The sequence below is a fragment of the Lipotes vexillifer genome, unplaced genomic scaffold (genome assembly GCF_000442215.2).
Source record: "Lipotes vexillifer unplaced genomic scaffold, Lipotes_vexillifer_v1.1 scaffold365, whole genome shotgun sequence".
Taxonomy (NCBI): Eukaryota; Metazoa; Chordata; class Mammalia; order Artiodactyla; family Lipotidae; genus Lipotes; species Lipotes vexillifer.
Genome location: NW_006781263.1, coordinates 514,874 through 533,247, shown reverse-complemented (window position 1 = coordinate 533,247; position 18,374 = coordinate 514,874). Strand labels below are relative to the sequence as shown.

At 48.4% G+C, this 18,374-nt stretch overlaps 1 protein-coding gene across 1 annotated transcript in view; it reads right to left on the bottom strand.

Moving 5' to 3' along the window:
• The window catches only part of SLC24A3 (solute carrier family 24 member 3), a 474,319-nt gene that overhangs the window by 26,831 nt on the left and 429,114 nt on the right, over positions 1 to 18,374 (bottom strand). Inside the window, exons 9-12 of the mRNA XM_007454524.1 lie at positions 15,391 to 15,444; positions 10,952 to 11,085; positions 8,762 to 8,922; positions 7,735 to 7,999 (exon numbers count right to left, since the gene is read on the bottom strand). Of these exons, the coding sequence (XP_007454586.1) occupies positions 7,735 to 7,999; positions 8,762 to 8,922; positions 10,952 to 11,085; positions 15,391 to 15,444 (614 nt within the window). The remainder of the gene's footprint in view (positions 1 to 7,734; positions 8,000 to 8,761; positions 8,923 to 10,951; positions 11,086 to 15,390; positions 15,445 to 18,374) is intronic.

Below are 18,374 nucleotides of genomic sequence, written 5' to 3'. Positions count from 1 at the left end.
AAAAAGAAAAAAAAAAAAAAAAAAAAAAAAAATCAGCGAGCTACATTTCTCTGCTCAACCTTCTGCACGGCTGTCCCCGGACATTTACATGCTAACGGAAGGCCTGTGAAATAAGCCTGACCATGTTGCTCTTTTCCCGGTAGACTCAAATGGCTTTCCACCAGCAACAAAACCAAGCGGAATAAAAAGTTATCCACTGCCACCTGCTAGTCAGGCAACTGGAGCCAGGTGGAAAAGGATGAGGAGGATTCTCAGGATACAAACGGGGTGGGGGGAGAGTGAGGGGTCCGGATGGAGGTGGGGGAGGGGAGGTAGAGACCGCCAGCTGCCTCTGGGTCCTTCTCCCCATGGACAGGCAGCTACATCTTCCCAGATTCTAAGGCATCAGTGGGCACGGCGCCACCTAGTGGAATTGACCAACATCCTCTGTCAACTTGCTGAAATCTTGAAAGACCATCTGAAAGCTCTCAAGCTTGTCAAAACACCACTTGAGTGTCTGCATCCCAAGCTGCTATGGATTTGCAAATCCATAATTGCTTCCTGGCTCTAATTACTTACTGCCATGGACAAGATGATGGATCTGTCAGTGGTGACCTGATCCTACCATCTCTGAGTGCTGCCTGAGTGCTGAATATCAGAGACACCCATAAATGCTTGTTTTGGTGACAACATTACCACGAGTTCTTGTAGCCTCAGATTTGAAAAACACAGTAGTTCTCCTTTGTCCATTATTACCATCCTGCTTCAGTGCTAACTCACCTCTAAAAAGAAATATCAAGATCTCCATCTTCCAGAAAGTTCTCTGTGTGCATCCTTCTGGTCAACATCCCACCCCTCTACCACCATAGATTAGTTTTTCCTGTTCTCCAGCTTCAAATAAATGAAATCATATAGTATTGTTTTTGTGTGTCTACCTTCTTTTATTCAACGTAATGTTTTCTGAGTTTCATTCATGTGTAATTCATTCCTAATTGCTCTGTAGTGTCCCATCCTGTGAATACACCACGATTTGTTTATCCATTCTTCCGTGGGCGGGGTTTGGGTTGTTGCCAGTTTTCAGGTATTACAAGGAAAGAGGCGGAGAGCTTTCTTGTAGGAGTCTTTTTGTGGGCGTGTTTCCATTTCTCTTGGGCAAAGAGCCAGGAGTCGAATTGCTGAGTCATAGGGTGGGTGTTTATTTAACTTTGTAACGAACTACTAAACTGTTCTCTAAAATGATTATTCCATTTTATATTCCCTCCAGAGTTAAGGAGGTATTTTTAAAATTACATTTTGAATAGTATGAATAAAATTTATTTTATAATTTTACAATTTATTTTATAATTTTATGCTAGCATCCAGCACTTATTCATACGTCTCTTACCAGTCTCCAAACAGTTTCCTAAAACTATTTAAGAGGAAAACTGCAGAGTAAAGTTACACAATGCCACTTTTGGCCCCTGGTCTCCCTAGACGGCAGGGTGGTCTCTAGGGGGAGATGGGGGCTTTCTCATCAGACAGCGCTGGGTCCAGTCCCCGTTTTGCCGGAGTCGAGTGCCTCGGTTACTTAAATTCCCTAAGCCTCAGTTTCCTCATCTGTAAAATGTGGACACAGAAACACTGAGCTTGAGGGTTGCTGGCAGAATTAAATGAACCATTAGGATAGGGATTGGGGCAACATAAGTTTGCACGTTACTGGACTCAAAACCCTCAGAATCTTTCCTGACTCTCCATTCTTTCATTCCCCACCTCAACCCTGGCCACCTGCCCAGGGAACTCGATCCGTCTGCATCCTCCTATCCCCATGGCCTCTCCCTGGACCAGGTCCTCCATCTATGACCTGGCTGAAGACCTGGCTTCCTAAGGGGACTTCCAGCCTCCCTCACCTGCCCCACCTCCATCTGCGTGCCACTGACAGCCAGAGTCTCAGAAAGCAAAGCGTTCTAGAACCTTCCACTGGCTTCCGGTGCCCTCAGAGTAAAACCACATCTTCCCACAAGGCAAATCATTGACTGGTTTGGCTCCTGTCTGCCACTCCCCCTACTTACACACTCCCCTGGCTCCAAGCCTCCCTCTGCCTCAGGGACTTTGCATCTGTGCTTCCCTCTGGATAGAGCTTGTGGCTGTGTCTGCCCTGTTGAGCAGGTGACCTCACAACACAAATGTCACCAGACCCCTCAGATCACCCAGTCTGAGATCCTCTCCCACCCCACTCCTTGCTTTCCCATCACCTGCATTTATCTGCTTCATAGCAAATGTTTTCTATTTGAAATTAACAGGTTTATTTGTTTCCTCACTATTTTCAGTTGCCCCCAAACTAGAATATAAACTCTATAAGAACGAGTGTTTTCTCCAGCTTGTTCATCACTCTGTTTTGATGCCACGAACAGTGCAGGGCACACATCACATGCTCCATACATATTAGTATCAACAGTAATGACATAACTATGAACAATCTAATCAGACGGACCAGTCTATTTGTTTTTGAGAATCTAAGGGCATCCCACTTACAGGTGCGCAATAAAGCAAAGAGAACACATTTGTAAGAAAAGAGGAGTCTCTCTCCATTAGCTGCTATGCATCTGTTTAGATTTAAGGTTTGGCGGTGGTGAGTGAACAATGAGAACAATGGCTGTGTCTGGCTGGATTACAAAGCAACGAGGCTGTCTGGGAGTTTTCTGTGAGGGGCTTTCAAATGCTGCACCATCCAGAACACAGCCAGATCCTTGGATCCCAAATGCTTCCTGGAATTCCACACATTCCTAAACCCTGCACTGTGGTGATAAGGGATGGATCCACCTGGGGCCCTCGGCATCCCCTCACTGACCACCCAGTCCTCCTGATGCCCTCCCAGGGGGAGGGAGAGACAGATAGACAGACAGACAGACAGAGAGAGAGAGAGACTTGGTTCATTTAAAATACAAACCCAGGGCTTCCCTGGTGGCGCAGTGGTTGAGAGTCCACCTGCCGATGCAGGGGACATGGGTTCGTGCCCCGGTCTGGGAAGATCCCACATGCTGCGGAGTGGCTGGGCCCGTGAGCCATGGCCGCTGAGCCTGCGCGTCCGGAGCCTGTGCTCCGCAACGGGAGACGCCACAACAGTGGGAGGCCCGCGTACCGCAACAACAACAACAACAACAACAACAACAAAAAACACCCAATCAAAGAAACAAAGAAACACAAGAATGGGGAGAGAAATGACTTCAGTCTGGCTCTGTCATTCTTCAGGAAATAAAAAAGAGAAGAAAATGAGGTCAGAACTATGACTGCGAGAGCTTAGCAAATGATATTGGTGAGGGAAAGTTGCAAGCAGTGTAAGTTCACACCAGTGAGTTTTGAGTTTTTTTCTCTCAGCTGCTTTAAAAATTCTGACTTGACACTGGAAGGGCATTATATCTAGAAAACGGTTTTCACTATCACTAAAAATGATATGCTTTCTTTAACTTACAGCTCCACTCTGACAACAACAAAGCAGAAATTCAGAGTATCATCTGCAACGCACCTTTAAATGTAATATAACAAATGTAACTCCTCAAACACACCGAGTGATGCAGAAATGTGCTTTTTAAGTGATTTCGAGCACCAGGAGCGTTCAGGTAAGGATCGTCCATATTTTAGCCAGTTGAAATTTCCATTTCTGAACAAAGGGGTAAGAACTGTATCCCTTCTTCTTTCAGCCAGTATTTCTGGACATTTCCCCATCTTTTGTTCCATTGTCATGTGGTCTAAATACAGCCTTCCCCGGCTCGTGGTGGGTAGGTCTATTCATCAATTTAACAAATATTTATTGAACTCCCACTACACCGCTCTGTGCTGGCACTGCTTCAGGTGCTGAGGACATAGAAGCGAATTAACAAAACACCACTCCCTGCACCTGAACCTGTTGTCGCAGCGATTATGCGACGTTTTCAAAATCAGCCAGAAAGTCAGGGGATGAAGCAAAGGCGTGAGCTTAGGACTCTGAGCACAGAGCAACCCTTTGAGCATCACTCTTCCTAAAAAGCAGAGAACTTGCTCTCAAGTTATAGTCCTTTAAAAATTTATTTAAAAATTTTTATTTTTGTTGAGTTATAATTAACATACAATATGACATTAGTTGCAGATGCACAGCATAGCGCTTCAGTATTTTTATGTATTATGAAATGGTGATTGCTTTGAGACCAGTTGAGACCATACTGAGTTATATAGTGCTAATCAAGCTTTTTAGGAAGCTTAATACTGTCAGACGGAGGAAAAGTCATTGCCCAGTATTGCAGACCTAGAACTAAGTATATACATTTGTTCTAATTACATAGGCAATAAAAATGCACATTGTGTTAAAATGGAAAATGTAGAGAAAACAAAAAATAATTTCACCTAGGATAAACATACTAATATTTTGGTGTATTTTGTTTCAGTTTGTGCTCCAGGGAAGTGTATTTACCTCCATACACATGTAACTGTTTCTCTTTCTGTCAGTCAGTAGTAAGAAGGCTTTCTTCTCATAAGAGCTAAGAATATAAGTACAATTTACATGTATGTAGACATATAGATACATATAGTATGCATAGGTATATATAATAAATACATGTATGCAACCTACATGTATGTTATATGCACATAAACATGTGTTAATATAGGTGTATATATTATATAATACACAGTATGTTAAATATGTGTAAATATTCGTGTTTTAATATACACTATATTAAATGTATACAGTATATAGAAACCATGTTACATGCACACATTAACTCAATCATACATGTGCACAGAGTACATATACGCACATACACACATATACACGCATGTCCTATATATGCGTCTGTTTACACACTCCCACACAGTTACTTACTTGTTCATTATACACACTCTAGTCAAGCCCTGGTGGCAGAAACACAGGGAACCCAGGCCCCTGCAGGATTCCCGTGGGAGGGAAACACAGCCTCACCCAGTGGAGGGGTCTTTTTCAGGCCGAAGAAACTTGGCCTGAGAGGACCCTCAAGGGCCCTCTGCTGGCCTGAGGGCCTCCACCCACTCACCACTGGGACGAAGCGGCCCTGCCCAGGGGAAGGCCTGGCCGGACACTCAGCCCCCAGCCTCGAATGGAGGTTCCGGGCCCAGGAACGGGGTTTCTCAGCAACTGGTGGAGGACAGGCGGCCACACTCGGACAAGCCCATCCCCCACTTCAGAGGCAGAGCCAGGCCCTGACCTAGGCTCCCTGGCGAGACAGAGGAACCGTAAAGGTGGCTGGTGGGACCCCGCGTCTCTAGCCCCCGCCACCCGCGGTGGCCCATGGACCAGCAGATCGGCATCACCTGAGGGCCTGTTAGACACGCAGAATCTCGGGCCACACCCGGCCCTCCCGAATCAGAGCCCACCCTTTGTCAAGGATGCCTAGGTGAGAAGGGCTGGTGTAGGGGGGACTCAGGATCCCACTTCCAGTCTCAGCACCTCGGGGCCCTGGGGTGAAGCCGAGACCCCTGGGGTGGCAGGACCACGCACAACATCCCTCCTCCTTGCAGGCCTGTGCTTCCAAAGGACAGTGGGTACCTGATGTGGGTGCCTGAGCCCACACCTGCAGCCATGTCTCCCAACACGTGAGAAGGCCCCGGGGCCTCCACGTCTGCATCCTAATCCCAGGGGCAAGGGTGGGGAGCAGAAGTTCAAGATACCCCGAAGCCTCACAGTTAGGTCTGGGGTATACCTCGTCCAGGTGAGGAACAGGGAGCACGTGACCCACAGGGGGCCCTTCTGTCCCACTGAGTGATGAGGGTTGTCTGCTCTCACACACGTGGCTCTGATGTTTTCCTGGAGGGGTGCACGTGGGCTCCTGGGCTCCGGGGCCAGCACAGCGCCAGCCACTTACAAACTCGTCAACTGGCCTCACGGCTTCCTTCGTCGGGGTAAGACTTCAGCCAGGTAAGCGCTCCTGGAGCTTGGTTGTGGGCTGCTGACGGTGAACTCTAAAAACATGGGCTGGGGGAGGCGGAATTCCAGGTGTGGCCCCCAAGGTCTGTGCCCCAGTTTTCACAGCCTGTGGGAAGGATGAACCACCAGCCCTAACGGTACTAGGCTCTAGGGCAGAGCTGACCTCCAGACGGGCAGGTCATGATCCATCACGGAAGCCCTCGGAAGCAGAAGGGGAGGCTAGAGGGGTGGGGAGTGTGTGGAGGACCAGACACAACACACGATGCTGGTTTGCTAGACGAGGGGCCACGGGAGCAGAAGGCGGTGGCCTTGGCGCAGGGAGCAGCCCCGGTGACAGCCACGAAGAGGAGACAGACTCAGCCCTGCAGCCACCAGGAACCCACTCCTGCCAGGAACCCGAGTGTGCCGGGGCCTCTGGGAAGGACCACAGCCCTGCCCACCCCCCTCCATCATGGCCCTGTGAGCCTCGGAACACCCAGCCGGGCTTCTGACCCCCAGAACCCGAGCAAACCAACAGGTTTAAGCCGCGAGGCTTGGTCTCATTTGTTACAAAGCAGTAGAAAATGAACACAAGGCCTTACGAAGGAGGAGCGGGGGGTCTGGTCATTTCATCCTTAACATATGTTTGTCCTGGGCGATAGGAAGGTTGCCAAGAAATGTTGACAAAGGTGGCAAAATGGATAAAGAGCCAGGATAGTTTTTTTCTAGCAAGATAAGCTACTAACAAGTAATGATTTAACTCTGGGTGGGCGATTCTGGAGTTTGGGGTCTAGGAATCTGGGTGGGTATTTTCTAGTTAGTTTTGGTCAGCCCTTGACCAGGTTGAGATCTCAGGAGCCCTGAGGGGGCCCCGGCGCCCCCCTGAGCTTTACCTGCTGTCCCTGGACACAAAGAGGGGTAGAGAAGGAACCTGCATCCAAAAGTAACAGGCGACTCTGATACCTTGTGCCCACGTCTCACCATTAAACGGCCTTTCACGTGGAACCAGCACTCCCGCCTGAAAACCTACAGCCCCCATCCATCCCAGCACCTCAGAGAAGACACACAGGCTAATTAAACTTCACACACTTGGCAATGAATGCGAATTGGACCATCGCACTCTTTCTTGAAACAGCCAGAAACTTCTGGAAGGTCTAGCAGAATTCTTTGGGTTTGGTCCACCCGTTCCCCTAATGGGTAGGGCTGGGGGACGAGGCTGCAGGAACAGCCGAGTCTTTGCTGGAGGCAGCAGTCGGGGGAGAAGGGCACTGCCCTGGTGGCCGGGGTCCTGAAAGCTTTACCAGCCTCCGCCTGTGCCTCCACCCGTCAAGGAGCCGGGAGATTCCCTGGGCCAGCCCCGCGGTGTGATTTAGGCACTTTCTACCCAGGTGTGCATCCCCTGTGGTGCCCACCCTGGAAATAGCAGGTCCTGGGACAGGTGGGGCCTGAATGGGGATGAGGGAAGAGCAAAGGCCGCCTGGGAGGGCTGCTGGGCCCCCAGGGCTGGCTTTGCCAGGACAGCCTCCCACCAACTGCAACGGGGTGGGTGAAGCCCTTCTCTCCCCAGCACCATGTGCCTGGCCAACAGGGTCACGGGCTCCAGGGGACCCCGAGGAACAGCTGAGGGAGAGCCTTCTCGAAATGCCCACATTTCAACCCATGACCGAGTGTCACCATCTTGGTCATCTTTGGACCCCCTACAATAGAGTCTTATCTGCCGTAAAAATTAACATAAATACTTCTATGTGATACAGAGATAGTTCCTTGAATTTAAAATCAGAAAGGTCACGCAAGTCAAGGTCATCAACTCAGCGGCCTCAAAATAGCTCCAGACCCCAGCCCAGCCCAGGCGCGGGACCTCTTACAGGGGGGGTCGAACGGCGTGTACGGCCCTTCCTCGTCCTCTTCGTCCTCCTCGCCCTCGTTCTCGTCGTTCTCGTTGTCCTCGTTCTCATTCTCTGTCTCGTTGCCAGTCTCAGCAACAACGTCGTCCCCCCGCGTCCCGTTCACACCTCTGTCCAGGGCGCTGCTGGGCCCCATCCCGTTCTCCACCGTGTGCTTAATCGGGATTTTGATGGCCACCTCGGATTCCCCATTGGCATAAGCCCTGCTGTTTATCAGTCTTTGTCTCTGGAAAAAGAAAGGCACGTTCTAATATGGCCAGAGGGGCTGCAAGTCCTCACACCCAGAACACCAGCTATTGGGATATTTCCCAGTCAGCTGGCAAGGAGGTGTTTCCGGAAGACTCTGCAGAGAAGTTCTAGGGGACTCCTCAAAGTGATAACCAACTCTGGGAGGAAGGATTAATCTTTCTGGCCCACTGGAACTTGCAGATCCCTTCAGAGGAGAATCCCCATGTCTCAGATGGGCACTGCTTTCCTATCAGGGTTCCTGATTCCCTGTGTGCCAGGGTGTTAAGGTGCTCCTCCAGATTGTAGGAATTCCTCAGTCCATATGTGAGAAAGCCATACACATGTGTTTGGACTACTGTATCAATAGGCTGCCATTCTGGAGAAAGGAAAACCCAGGAAAATTCAGGTCAGAGACTCTGCATTACTTTAAACTAGGGTAACCTTGATTTAGCAACTGCTTCTGTGCACTCACATCGGAGGGCTTTATTCGGATGGAAGATAAAAAGAAGAAGGTAGGTAGAAGGGATAGAAGAGTTTTTCTGCATAACTGGGAGCTGGACCACATCTCTGGACATGTGGAGGGAAGGGCAAGGACCAAGATGCACAGCTGGTCCAGAGAGCAGAGATGTTGGGAAATGGCTGCGGGATATTATTGTGCGAAACACTGAGGTAGGTGCTTCTATCTTCAGACCAGGAAACTTTCTCCCCTTCCCAGTTTCCCACCCCGTCCATGGCAGATGGACTGTGCTTTCTCAGATACCTCATTGATCAACATGCGACTGGCCATGGAGAGTCGAGTCTTGGGGGGAAAGTGGCTGGTGATCATGATTCGAAGACCAGCCTCAGAGAAAGAAAGCTGGTGTGGGTAGGCCGACAGCAGCTCATCTACCATGATCACTGACGCTTTGCGGTGGAAATTGGCTGGGAAAATTAAAAACATAAAAACATAAAATAAAAATAACATTGAGGCTAGAAGCAGGAAAGAGATATTCATTCACCTTCCTTCCATTCCTTTCTTTCCTGCTCTCTCTCTTCTTTTCTCCTATCTTCCTTTCCTCCCTCCTTTCTTCCCTCCCTTTTCATCCATCCAATCACCCATCCATCCATCCATCCATCCATCCATCCAATCATCCATCCATCCATTCATCTACCCATCCGACCATTCATCTATCCATCCATCCATCCATCCAATCATCCATCCATCCATCCATCCATCCAATCATCCATCCACCATCCAATCAACCATCCATCCATCCATCCATCCATCCATCCATCCATCCAATCAACCATCCATCCATCCATCCATCCATCCATCCATCCATCCAATCATCCATCCATCCATTCATCTACCCATCCGACCATTCATCTATCCATCCGTCCATCCAATTATCCATCCACCATCCAATCAACCATCCACCCATCCATCCATTCATCTATCCTCCCACCTACCCATCTATCCTTCCTCCCTCCCTAAAATCTGCTTTCTACGGGGCTCATCGATACGTCTTTGAAATGACCTGAAACAATTTAAGAGTCCTTCACTAACATGGTGAGAATGAGTGATAACATAAGAGAATCTCCCCCTTGAGAATGTCCTCAAAGGATTCTTTCCCTGCCGCTCATATCTGGGGCATAGGAAAGACCCCAATAGTCTTTAGCAGCACTTTATGCCCTTCAAATGTCAGCAGTGCTCATTCTGAGCTGTTACAAGCTGCAGAATTGACATTAGTCCAGGTGGAGGACATGGTGGGGGGATGCCCACGTTGCTGCAGCCCAGCCTGTGAGCAGGGCTGCCCGGGGGCTAGGGGTGGGGAGCTGGGCTCGAGTCCAGAGGGGGCTTAGGGCAAATCCTGAGTCAGGATCTGCTGGCAGGCCTGAAAATAACTTCCGTCATGGCCCAAGCCCCTCTCTGTGGATGCTACAATACGAGCACACAGCTCATGGGTACCTGGCCAAGGCCTCACTCCTGTTCTCCAGGCCACTAAACCATGAAATGATCTCTGGAAACACCGACTAATAAAATAGGTAGCTCTCTTTGGTTCCCTAAGAGTATTCCTTTCATGGTTATGAACTACCCTGAAGAGAAGAAACTAAATGAAATCCTTATGTGGGATGGCACTGAATACTCCTAAGTCTTTTTTTCACCATGCATATAACTAGTGAGAAAAGTATATCAAATAATTGATTTTCAAATTCTAATAAGTACCCACAGATTTCAAACTTAGATATGTATTTGAAAATAACCTATAGATTTTCTAATTTCTTTTGTTTTGCCTGAAAAGCAAACAAAATGGGACTGCGAAGAAATAAACCCACACATTTCAAGGGGAAAGTTAAAAAGAAATTAAATGAAAAATGAAACGCATTCTAGGCAAACATAAATGATAATTTTCCATGTTCCTCGAAGAAAGAAAATTATTAGAGAGCACTGTATTATCTCTTTGTTTATCAGCTGCTTAATAAGTATCTATTGAATGTAAGCATTACTTTGGGGAAAAATGGGTAATTTCCTCTGTCATTTTGCAGCTCGGAAACTGAGGTAATGTAGCCTGAAAGTGAATTTGGATATAATAATACGCTAATAACAACTATAATTAATGCAGTATTCTGCAGACTTTATCTCCTTAACTTGTTACAAAAGTTATCCTCATTTTGCAGAAGAGAAAACTGAGGCCCAGAGAGGTTAAGTAACTTGCTTCATGGTCACTCAGTCAGAATGTGACAGAGTCAGCACCTTGACACCCATGGCCTCCTCTCCTTTACCATCTCCCCACTTTCCCTATATCACCCCCAGCAAGTTTGGTCCAAGAACTTCCACTGGCTTTCGGAGTTTGCCCATCACCAGGATGAACCTGCTCCCTGCCCGATGCAGTGAGGGAGGGAGGGAGGCCTCCCTGGGGGCAGGCACATCCTCTGGGGCCTGGCGGGGGACGCAGCCCCCCAGGGTTACCTCTCTTGAGTAGCACCACGGTGGCGTCGCAGTTGCTGCTGTCGTCGATTTCAGCGTTGTTGGCCAAGCCGTTGACCATGTTTCCCGCACCCTTGGTCCTCCTCTCGAAGCACTGGTGTATGCAGGCGTTGTATCTGGACACGGCCATGAGTGGAAAGAGCCCATCAGCACGGGGTGAGCCTGCCTCCCCGGCTCCCAGCTCCCCGCAGCTCCCCGAGCCTGGACGCCTGTGGGGGACCCTGTGCCTTAAGTTATTAGGTTATTATGTTATCATCCTGTTTCCCCCAGAATATACAACCTGCCCATTTCCCAACTTGAGAATATACGCTAAGTGAAAATAAAGCCAACGTCACATAGATACATAGGGACACACTGCTTTCTCTGCAGAGTCTTCCATGTCAGCAGGGGGACCTCTGGGATTGAGTTCCCTTACTCGGGGTCTGTGCGTGCGTGGAAGGGCTGTTGTGAGACTCAGAGGGATGGGCAAGGTCTCCCTCCTCTGGGCCACGTCCCCAGGGCCTTTGCTGTCAGGGGCATGCTTGGTGGAGGAAGGTCAAGGCGTCACATCCGTCTCTGCTGCTACCCCGGGCTCTGCATCACGGTCCACCTGTACAGGAGGGCTGGCTGTCGAGCTCTCTGTCTGCCTTTGGTTTCCTGAGGTCACAGGCTGGGAGCCTGAGAATGTCTGTCACTGTTGTGCCATAATTCCAGGTCTGCTGCGCCCTTGGCTTTAGGAAAAAATTCTGGGCTATGATTCTCCAGAACGATTGAGTGAAAAAGAATCAAAACATTGTGCAATGCTTCTCCCATGTGTGTTGGAAGGGAGGAAACTTAAGTCAAGTTCCTAGGATGTTCTGGCAGGTAAATGTCCTGGACCCTTTATCGTTGGTATTAGAAGACTCCCATAGAGGAATCCTAGGAAACTCACTGGTTTTTAAAATATTTATGAGATGAAAATAAAACTAAAAATGATATTTCTGGGACCATTGACAATTTGAACACTGACTGGATACTTACTCGTATCAAAGAATTAGCATTCTTTTAGTTGTGATCATGGTGGGTAGGTGAAAAATGAGTCCTTTAAGAGAAATGCACTGACGTTTGGGTAGGTGAACTGACATGATGTCTGGGGCTTCAGGTCACGTGGGGAGAGGGAAACTGCTAGGGGTGTGGGTGGAGGGAGCTAGCTGATGGTTGTAGGGCTCCTGGCAAGCATGCTAGTCTGCCGACTGCTCTGCACGGTCAACATTCTTCTTAATGGAAAGGCCTCCCCACTTTCTTTCTCTCCCCTCCTGATGGGGCTCTAGGGGAGACGTGGCGTTTCTGGCATCTTGACTCAGAATCCACTTTCCCCACAGAAATACTGACTCGCCTGGGTGTTTGCTTTAAAAGTTAACAACTGTGTGTTGTACATTTATTTGGATTTGGATAATAGGATAATAATACTATGTATCGTGTTATTATAAGCGCTTTCTTGGAAGCAGATATTGGTTAATTACTTAACTCTTCCATCATGTTCCATCCTACAAACACCCTTTCAGGTAGGAAGCATTGTTCATTCTGTTTTTAGAAGCAGAAACTGAGATTCAAAATGACTGAATCACCTGGCCCAGGTCCCGTGGCCGGGGCTGCACAGGAAGCACTCGATCTTAACCACCAGACCACACTGCCTCACCTGGGGACCAAACCCCAGGGAAGTGACCCAGCAGTACAGAAATCAACCCTCGCTGAGGCCGGGTATGCTTCAGGCTCCGGTAAGGTTTCTACCTGTTGGGCCAAACTGGAATTGCTTTATGACCTTCAGACAGAATGTTTAAAGTTATTTTAAAGCCATCTACCCAGGAGGCAGCTGATGATTCTAATGCATGCTGTTTTTAACGGCTGCTGCTCTGTTTTATATTTTTAATTGAATGTTTTAAATTTTGTGCTTGCACCCTGAAGCTATTTTATTGTGAAGCATGCAATTTTATAAATCAGATTTTATAAAACCCAGTGATTAAAGCCTCTCATTATGGAGCGGGATGGCTAAAGAGCAGAGATTTCAATTTAGAACTTAGGACTAGAATTTATGCAGAACATTCCACGAGCACAGTAGTTGCCTTTCCCGGGTCTATTTGTATCCTGCTGGTCTGAACAGCTGGGAGGTTGGTAAAGCTGAGGCATCAGCAGAAACACACCTCATTAGCTTCCACACTGGGCACGGTTTGGGGTAGGGAGATTGTTCACTGTGTTATCTTTACGTCCACGTGCCCCGCCGGCAACTCACGGGCATTACGATGGCTCAGTAGAGGGGTACTGTGGTCACAGAATGCACGCTAGCAAAATTCCTGAATCTTCCTTCTTTTCAGATGAAAAACACTTTTTGAAGACCTCCTTATTCCGTGCAGCCCCCGGTGAATTCAGTATGGGACATGCTTTCATCTAAATTCAGATTTTAAACCCTAGATCCACGTTGGGCTTACAGCAGACACTCAGTCAATTCTCTGGAATAATTGACAGATTCCCTTTTCAAAAGGGAATATGAGAGCTCTTGACTCTTTGGGGTCTCAAAGCATCAAAATGTAAAAAAAAAAAAAAAAGGTGAAATAAAAAATGCTGAAAGAAGACGTCTAATGTTGAGGCTTCCTGGCTGTGGCACCGATCCCATAGTAGTTTTGTTCTTTGAGAGAAAGAGTAACAAGTTGGCTCGTTCCATCTTTAAAGGCTTTTCCTTGGAATCTAGAAACTGTGGAAAACTTTTGGGCCAGCTCTGGTTTTCATGGGAGCTGATGTATTGGGATGCTTAAATGCAAGGTGATTTGTGGTGAAAGTATCTGGTTTCTCTGTTTGCTACCTCATGGTAACTCCACACCAGGATAAGTTTGGGTAAGGTTCTATTCTATCACTAGAAATGTCCTCTTCCAGCCACACGACCCAGTTACTGGGTCCGCACTGACGGTGAGACAGCTCCTGAGGTGGAAACTGGGTGCTACATTGAGTGGAATGGCAGCAGATGGCTTACAGCCCACCCTGGCCATCGGTCAAGCCAGCTCCTACCTTCACTGTTCCTGTGACGTTTGTCAATGGCCACACTGATTTCTCCCAACGGGCTCTCGGCCACCAGAATTAACCTTTGTCAGGCCTCAACAGCAAGGAAATCTTGACATGTCAATTGCAGACTGCTACCTGACGGGTCCAAATGGGCAGTTTCTGAGAGCGGTCTGCTGTCCTGCCCCCTAGAGAAGGTGATCACTCCTGCAGTCACATAGGCTGGGGAGAGTATGGACTAACTTAGAGCAAAAGGAACAGCTCCCGTGGGGCAGGAATCTGCAGCACAGAATAAGTCTGCACCATTGACAACCTCCTCAACTCCATGGCACTCAGCAAAAAGATGAACTGGCAGGTTCCAACCACGGTGCTTACATTTTACATTAGAGTACGGGAAACATCAGTGACATAACTCTTGATACAGGTGGTAAGCTGTCCAGACTCCAAGGGGAACAAGCATGTGGTGGTTTTAAAATACATCCACACATTCTGTGACACTCCTCTCTTCAAAAGGCAAAGTAGACCCGTTGAGTGAGGACTGGACTGAGTGACTCTTTTCTAATAAACAGAACATGGCAGTAGTGACGGTGTGTGACTTGTGAGACCAGATCATAAAAGGTGTTGCTGGGTCCTTCCTGCTCTCTCTTGAATCACCTGCTCTTTTGGAAGCCAGCTCCCGGGTGTGGGGACAGTAGAGTGGCCCTGAAGAGAAGCCCACATGGTGAGGAACTGGGGCCTCCAGCCAACGACCAGCCCCTACTCACCAGCCGCGTGAGTGGGCCGTCTTGGAGCCCCAAACGGATGACAGCCGCCCTGGACAACCTCTTATCTCTAATCCCATGAGAGCCCCTGAGCTAGCACCCTCCAGTTCAACTGCTCCTGGATGCTTAACTCTCAGAAACTGTACGAGATAATACACGTTTGTGGTTTTAAGCCATTAAGTTTTGTGGTCATTTGTTAAGCGGCAATAGCTGACTAATACAATACGAATAACGGAAGCCTGTAGATATTTGATCCATGGTTTTAGTTATCTCTTATCCAGCTCTCGTCCCATCTTCCCTCCACCTATATGGAAACATAACACATTGAGCTTTACCTCCTCTCTTGTTATGAAAGTGAGCGAGAAAACAGCCAAAAGCTAGGCTGTCAGGTCCTGAAGAGGGGCAAGGGTTTGAGAGATTTCTCAAATGAAACCACGAAGCTTTGATTCTATCATACATTTGGGTTGGAAGGGTCTATGCTTTTGCTCTAAGTCGAAATTGCATTGATTCCTATGCAGGCTGCCCAGGGAGCCAAGTGAGCCTCTGATGACAGGTACCCGCCCTGTCCCCTGTTCCTCTGTCCACACTATCACATAATGCTGAGTGTAGGAAAGAGTTTTGGGAGAGAAACTAAGAAAGTATTTCACTTACTTCATTATGACAATGTAGATGAGATACATCAGCACGAGGACTAAAGACTCCCACCTGTGGACAAACCAAGAATGGTCAGTTAACAGAAGCCACCCTAGACAGATGTGCCATACTCCAGGTCCTCTCAGACACGTGTGTGATGTGAACGGCAGCTCAACCTGCCAAGCACGGCAAGCATGAAGCAGACGTGCAAACAAGTTCCACATATTTCCTGGTCTGCAGACATTTCCTAGGCTGTATCCAGGTTTTCAGGATCTTTCTCTTCCTCCCCTACTTCAAAGGAAAATGCTCCCTCTTCTCTGTTATTCGCTCACCCCAAAGAATATTTTGAACCCAGCAAGCCTTCTATAATGTAGCTGAATATAGGGGTATGTGTATAAATCTGACCACAGCTTAATCATTCACTGAAACTATTCAGATACAGTTACAAAGGGCAAACTAGAGGAGTTGATAAGGGCAACCAAGGGATTGTTAGGTGCATCAGAGCAAGGCATGTGTAGAGAGAGGGAGACGGAGAGGGGAAGGAAGAATAGTTGGGGGGGAGGGGAGAGGGGGAGGGAGGGACAGAGTGGGAGAGAGACAGACACCTTGGGCAGGGAAGGTGCTAGCAGGAAGGATTAGCATGAATGAGTGGGAAAATGGTCAAGAGAAAGAAAGAAAGAAAAATAATGAAACCTTCTGGAATGTACCTTGAACTTCTGATACTTTGACTATGTCCTCTATTTTCTTTAGTTTAGTAACTTTCAGTTAAAAAGCAAGGGAGCTTGATTTCCAGGTTCCCCTTTAGCTGTAGAATTTAATTAGTTAATTGAGGGAGTAATTTTGGCTTTAAGAAAACGTTCCTGGAGGATGGTCTGTGAAGAAATTCTAGGTTATGGCTTTCCTTCGCTTTTTCAAGTTCCATGTCTGGCAACTGATCCTGGGAAAGTATGTGATCAATCGTAAAGAGGAGGCACACACAGGGTTTTCGTTGCAGTGCTGTTTTATAAAAATGAAGTGTTGGAAAGAAGCAAGGCGGTTATCAGATGAAGGACTGGGTACGTGAGTTATGGTATGTCCACAGGATAACGAGCTACCATGCATTGGCTGAGAATGATTCTGCAGATACGCACAACCACAGAGATGGTCCTCTGTCATCCTGTTCAGTGTTTCTGCAGCATCTGAAGTTGATTGCCCACCCTCTTCATAAGACATTCTCTTCTCCTGACTTCTGAGGGCCACACGCCTGGTTTTCCTCCTGTCCCCTAATTTCTTCTCCCTCCCTTTGTGTCCCCTCCACTTCGTCAGTGTGACCTCTAACGTTCTCTCTAGGTGATGTCCTCTTGTCCTATTTCTGGAAAACCAACAGACACGTCCACGCCACACTTCTCCCCGCTCCAGGTTCAGGATCCACTTGTCAATACAGCCTCTCCACGTGGCGTCTAGATGCAGGTCGGGACAGAATTCCTAATTCCTACGCCCCAGCTTCGTGTTCTCCAGGGCTTTGCCACGTCAGTGAACTGCGCAGTCAAGCCCCACATCTGGAAATAGAAGTGGAGCCCTTCTCTACCCTCCCCCATGCCCGTCGGGACTCTGTGTCCAAAATAGCTCTGGAATTGTGGGTGTCTGCCCGCTCCACGGCTACCTCCCTCCCCCACCTTAATTTCAGCCTCTGAACTGCCTTCCTCAAAGCTTCCGGATCCTGTGATTCTTCTGCTTATGACTCTTCGATTGCTTCCCAAAAGACTTGAGAAAAAAATCAAAGGTGCCCCTCCCTGCAAAACCCGGTTCTTTTTCCTTCTCCCCCCAATCCTCTTGTGTCCCAACCTGGCCTCCTTTCATTTGCACACGGCAAGCTCCTTCCTTCTCCTCAGAGCCTTTGCACTTAATGTCCCCTCTGCCAGGAATGCTTTTCCCTTCACTCCTTCGCTGGTCCCTTTCATCCTGCAGATATCAGCTTAAACGTCACCTCCTCCAAGGAGTCTTCCCTGCCTACTCCTCCTTCACTTTCTGTTTGTGTTCTTTAAACCTCTGACCACTCTGGGATTATCTTCTTTATTTACTTATTCACATCTAATGCCTGTTTCTAGCAGTCACTCGACACCACTCCTCACATCTGATTCCCGCCTGAGCGATCTGGTTTCTCCTTAGATCAGCCTCCCTGACAGAGCGCCCCCCAAGCAGGCACCCCGCCCTCCCCAGCACAGAGCAGCGCTCAGCTCATCTGCACAGGTGAGACTTCTCGAAATGTCAATTTTCAGTTGCAAGACACCTCCAAGGGGCCTGAGCGTGGTCCTTATCTCATTGAAACCAATGTGCACGTGGCATAAACACAACTGGGAAAAGCGAATTTTTATTCCAGCTTTATTCTGAAGGAAGAGATACCCAAGAGCTGGAGGGAAGTCAAGTGATTGCTTAGACGCATTTTTACAGACTTGGTGAGGGGTCACTGGAAAACAAGCCAACGTCAAAGAGACATCCCCATGAGGCTGAATTACGTCCAGCACTTGGTGAACAGGTATATTTATACTCTCTCACTCCCTTGTATCTTTTTGATTTTTTACTCAAAGCAAGCCCTTCCATCGCAATATGTGAGTAAGCATCTCTGCCGTCACATTTCAGGGATGCCTGTGGCGGCGGGGTTCCCTCTCCTGCTGGCCTTTCACGTTTGCCTTGTTGGCACCCAGAGTCAGGGCCCACCCAGTGTTTCCTCCTCGCCAAGTGAGGCTCTCTGAGGCCCCTCTGCATTGTGGCCTGATTCCGTGTCAGAGCATCAAATCTTGGCTTCCTGCTCTTTGGTGTCGCCCCCCAACCTCCTGCCCCCGGGGCCATGAGTATCTCCAAATGACACCATGATGTGTCTGCTCCCCCCTCGTCTCAGACATCCCCAAGGCCACGGCCGAATTGGGTTTTGCATTCTGTGCCCAGTTCTGGAACGGAGGCTGGCAGCCAGGAGGTGCTCAGGAATGAACAGTTTGGGACTGGAAGTGACTCCACTGCAGACC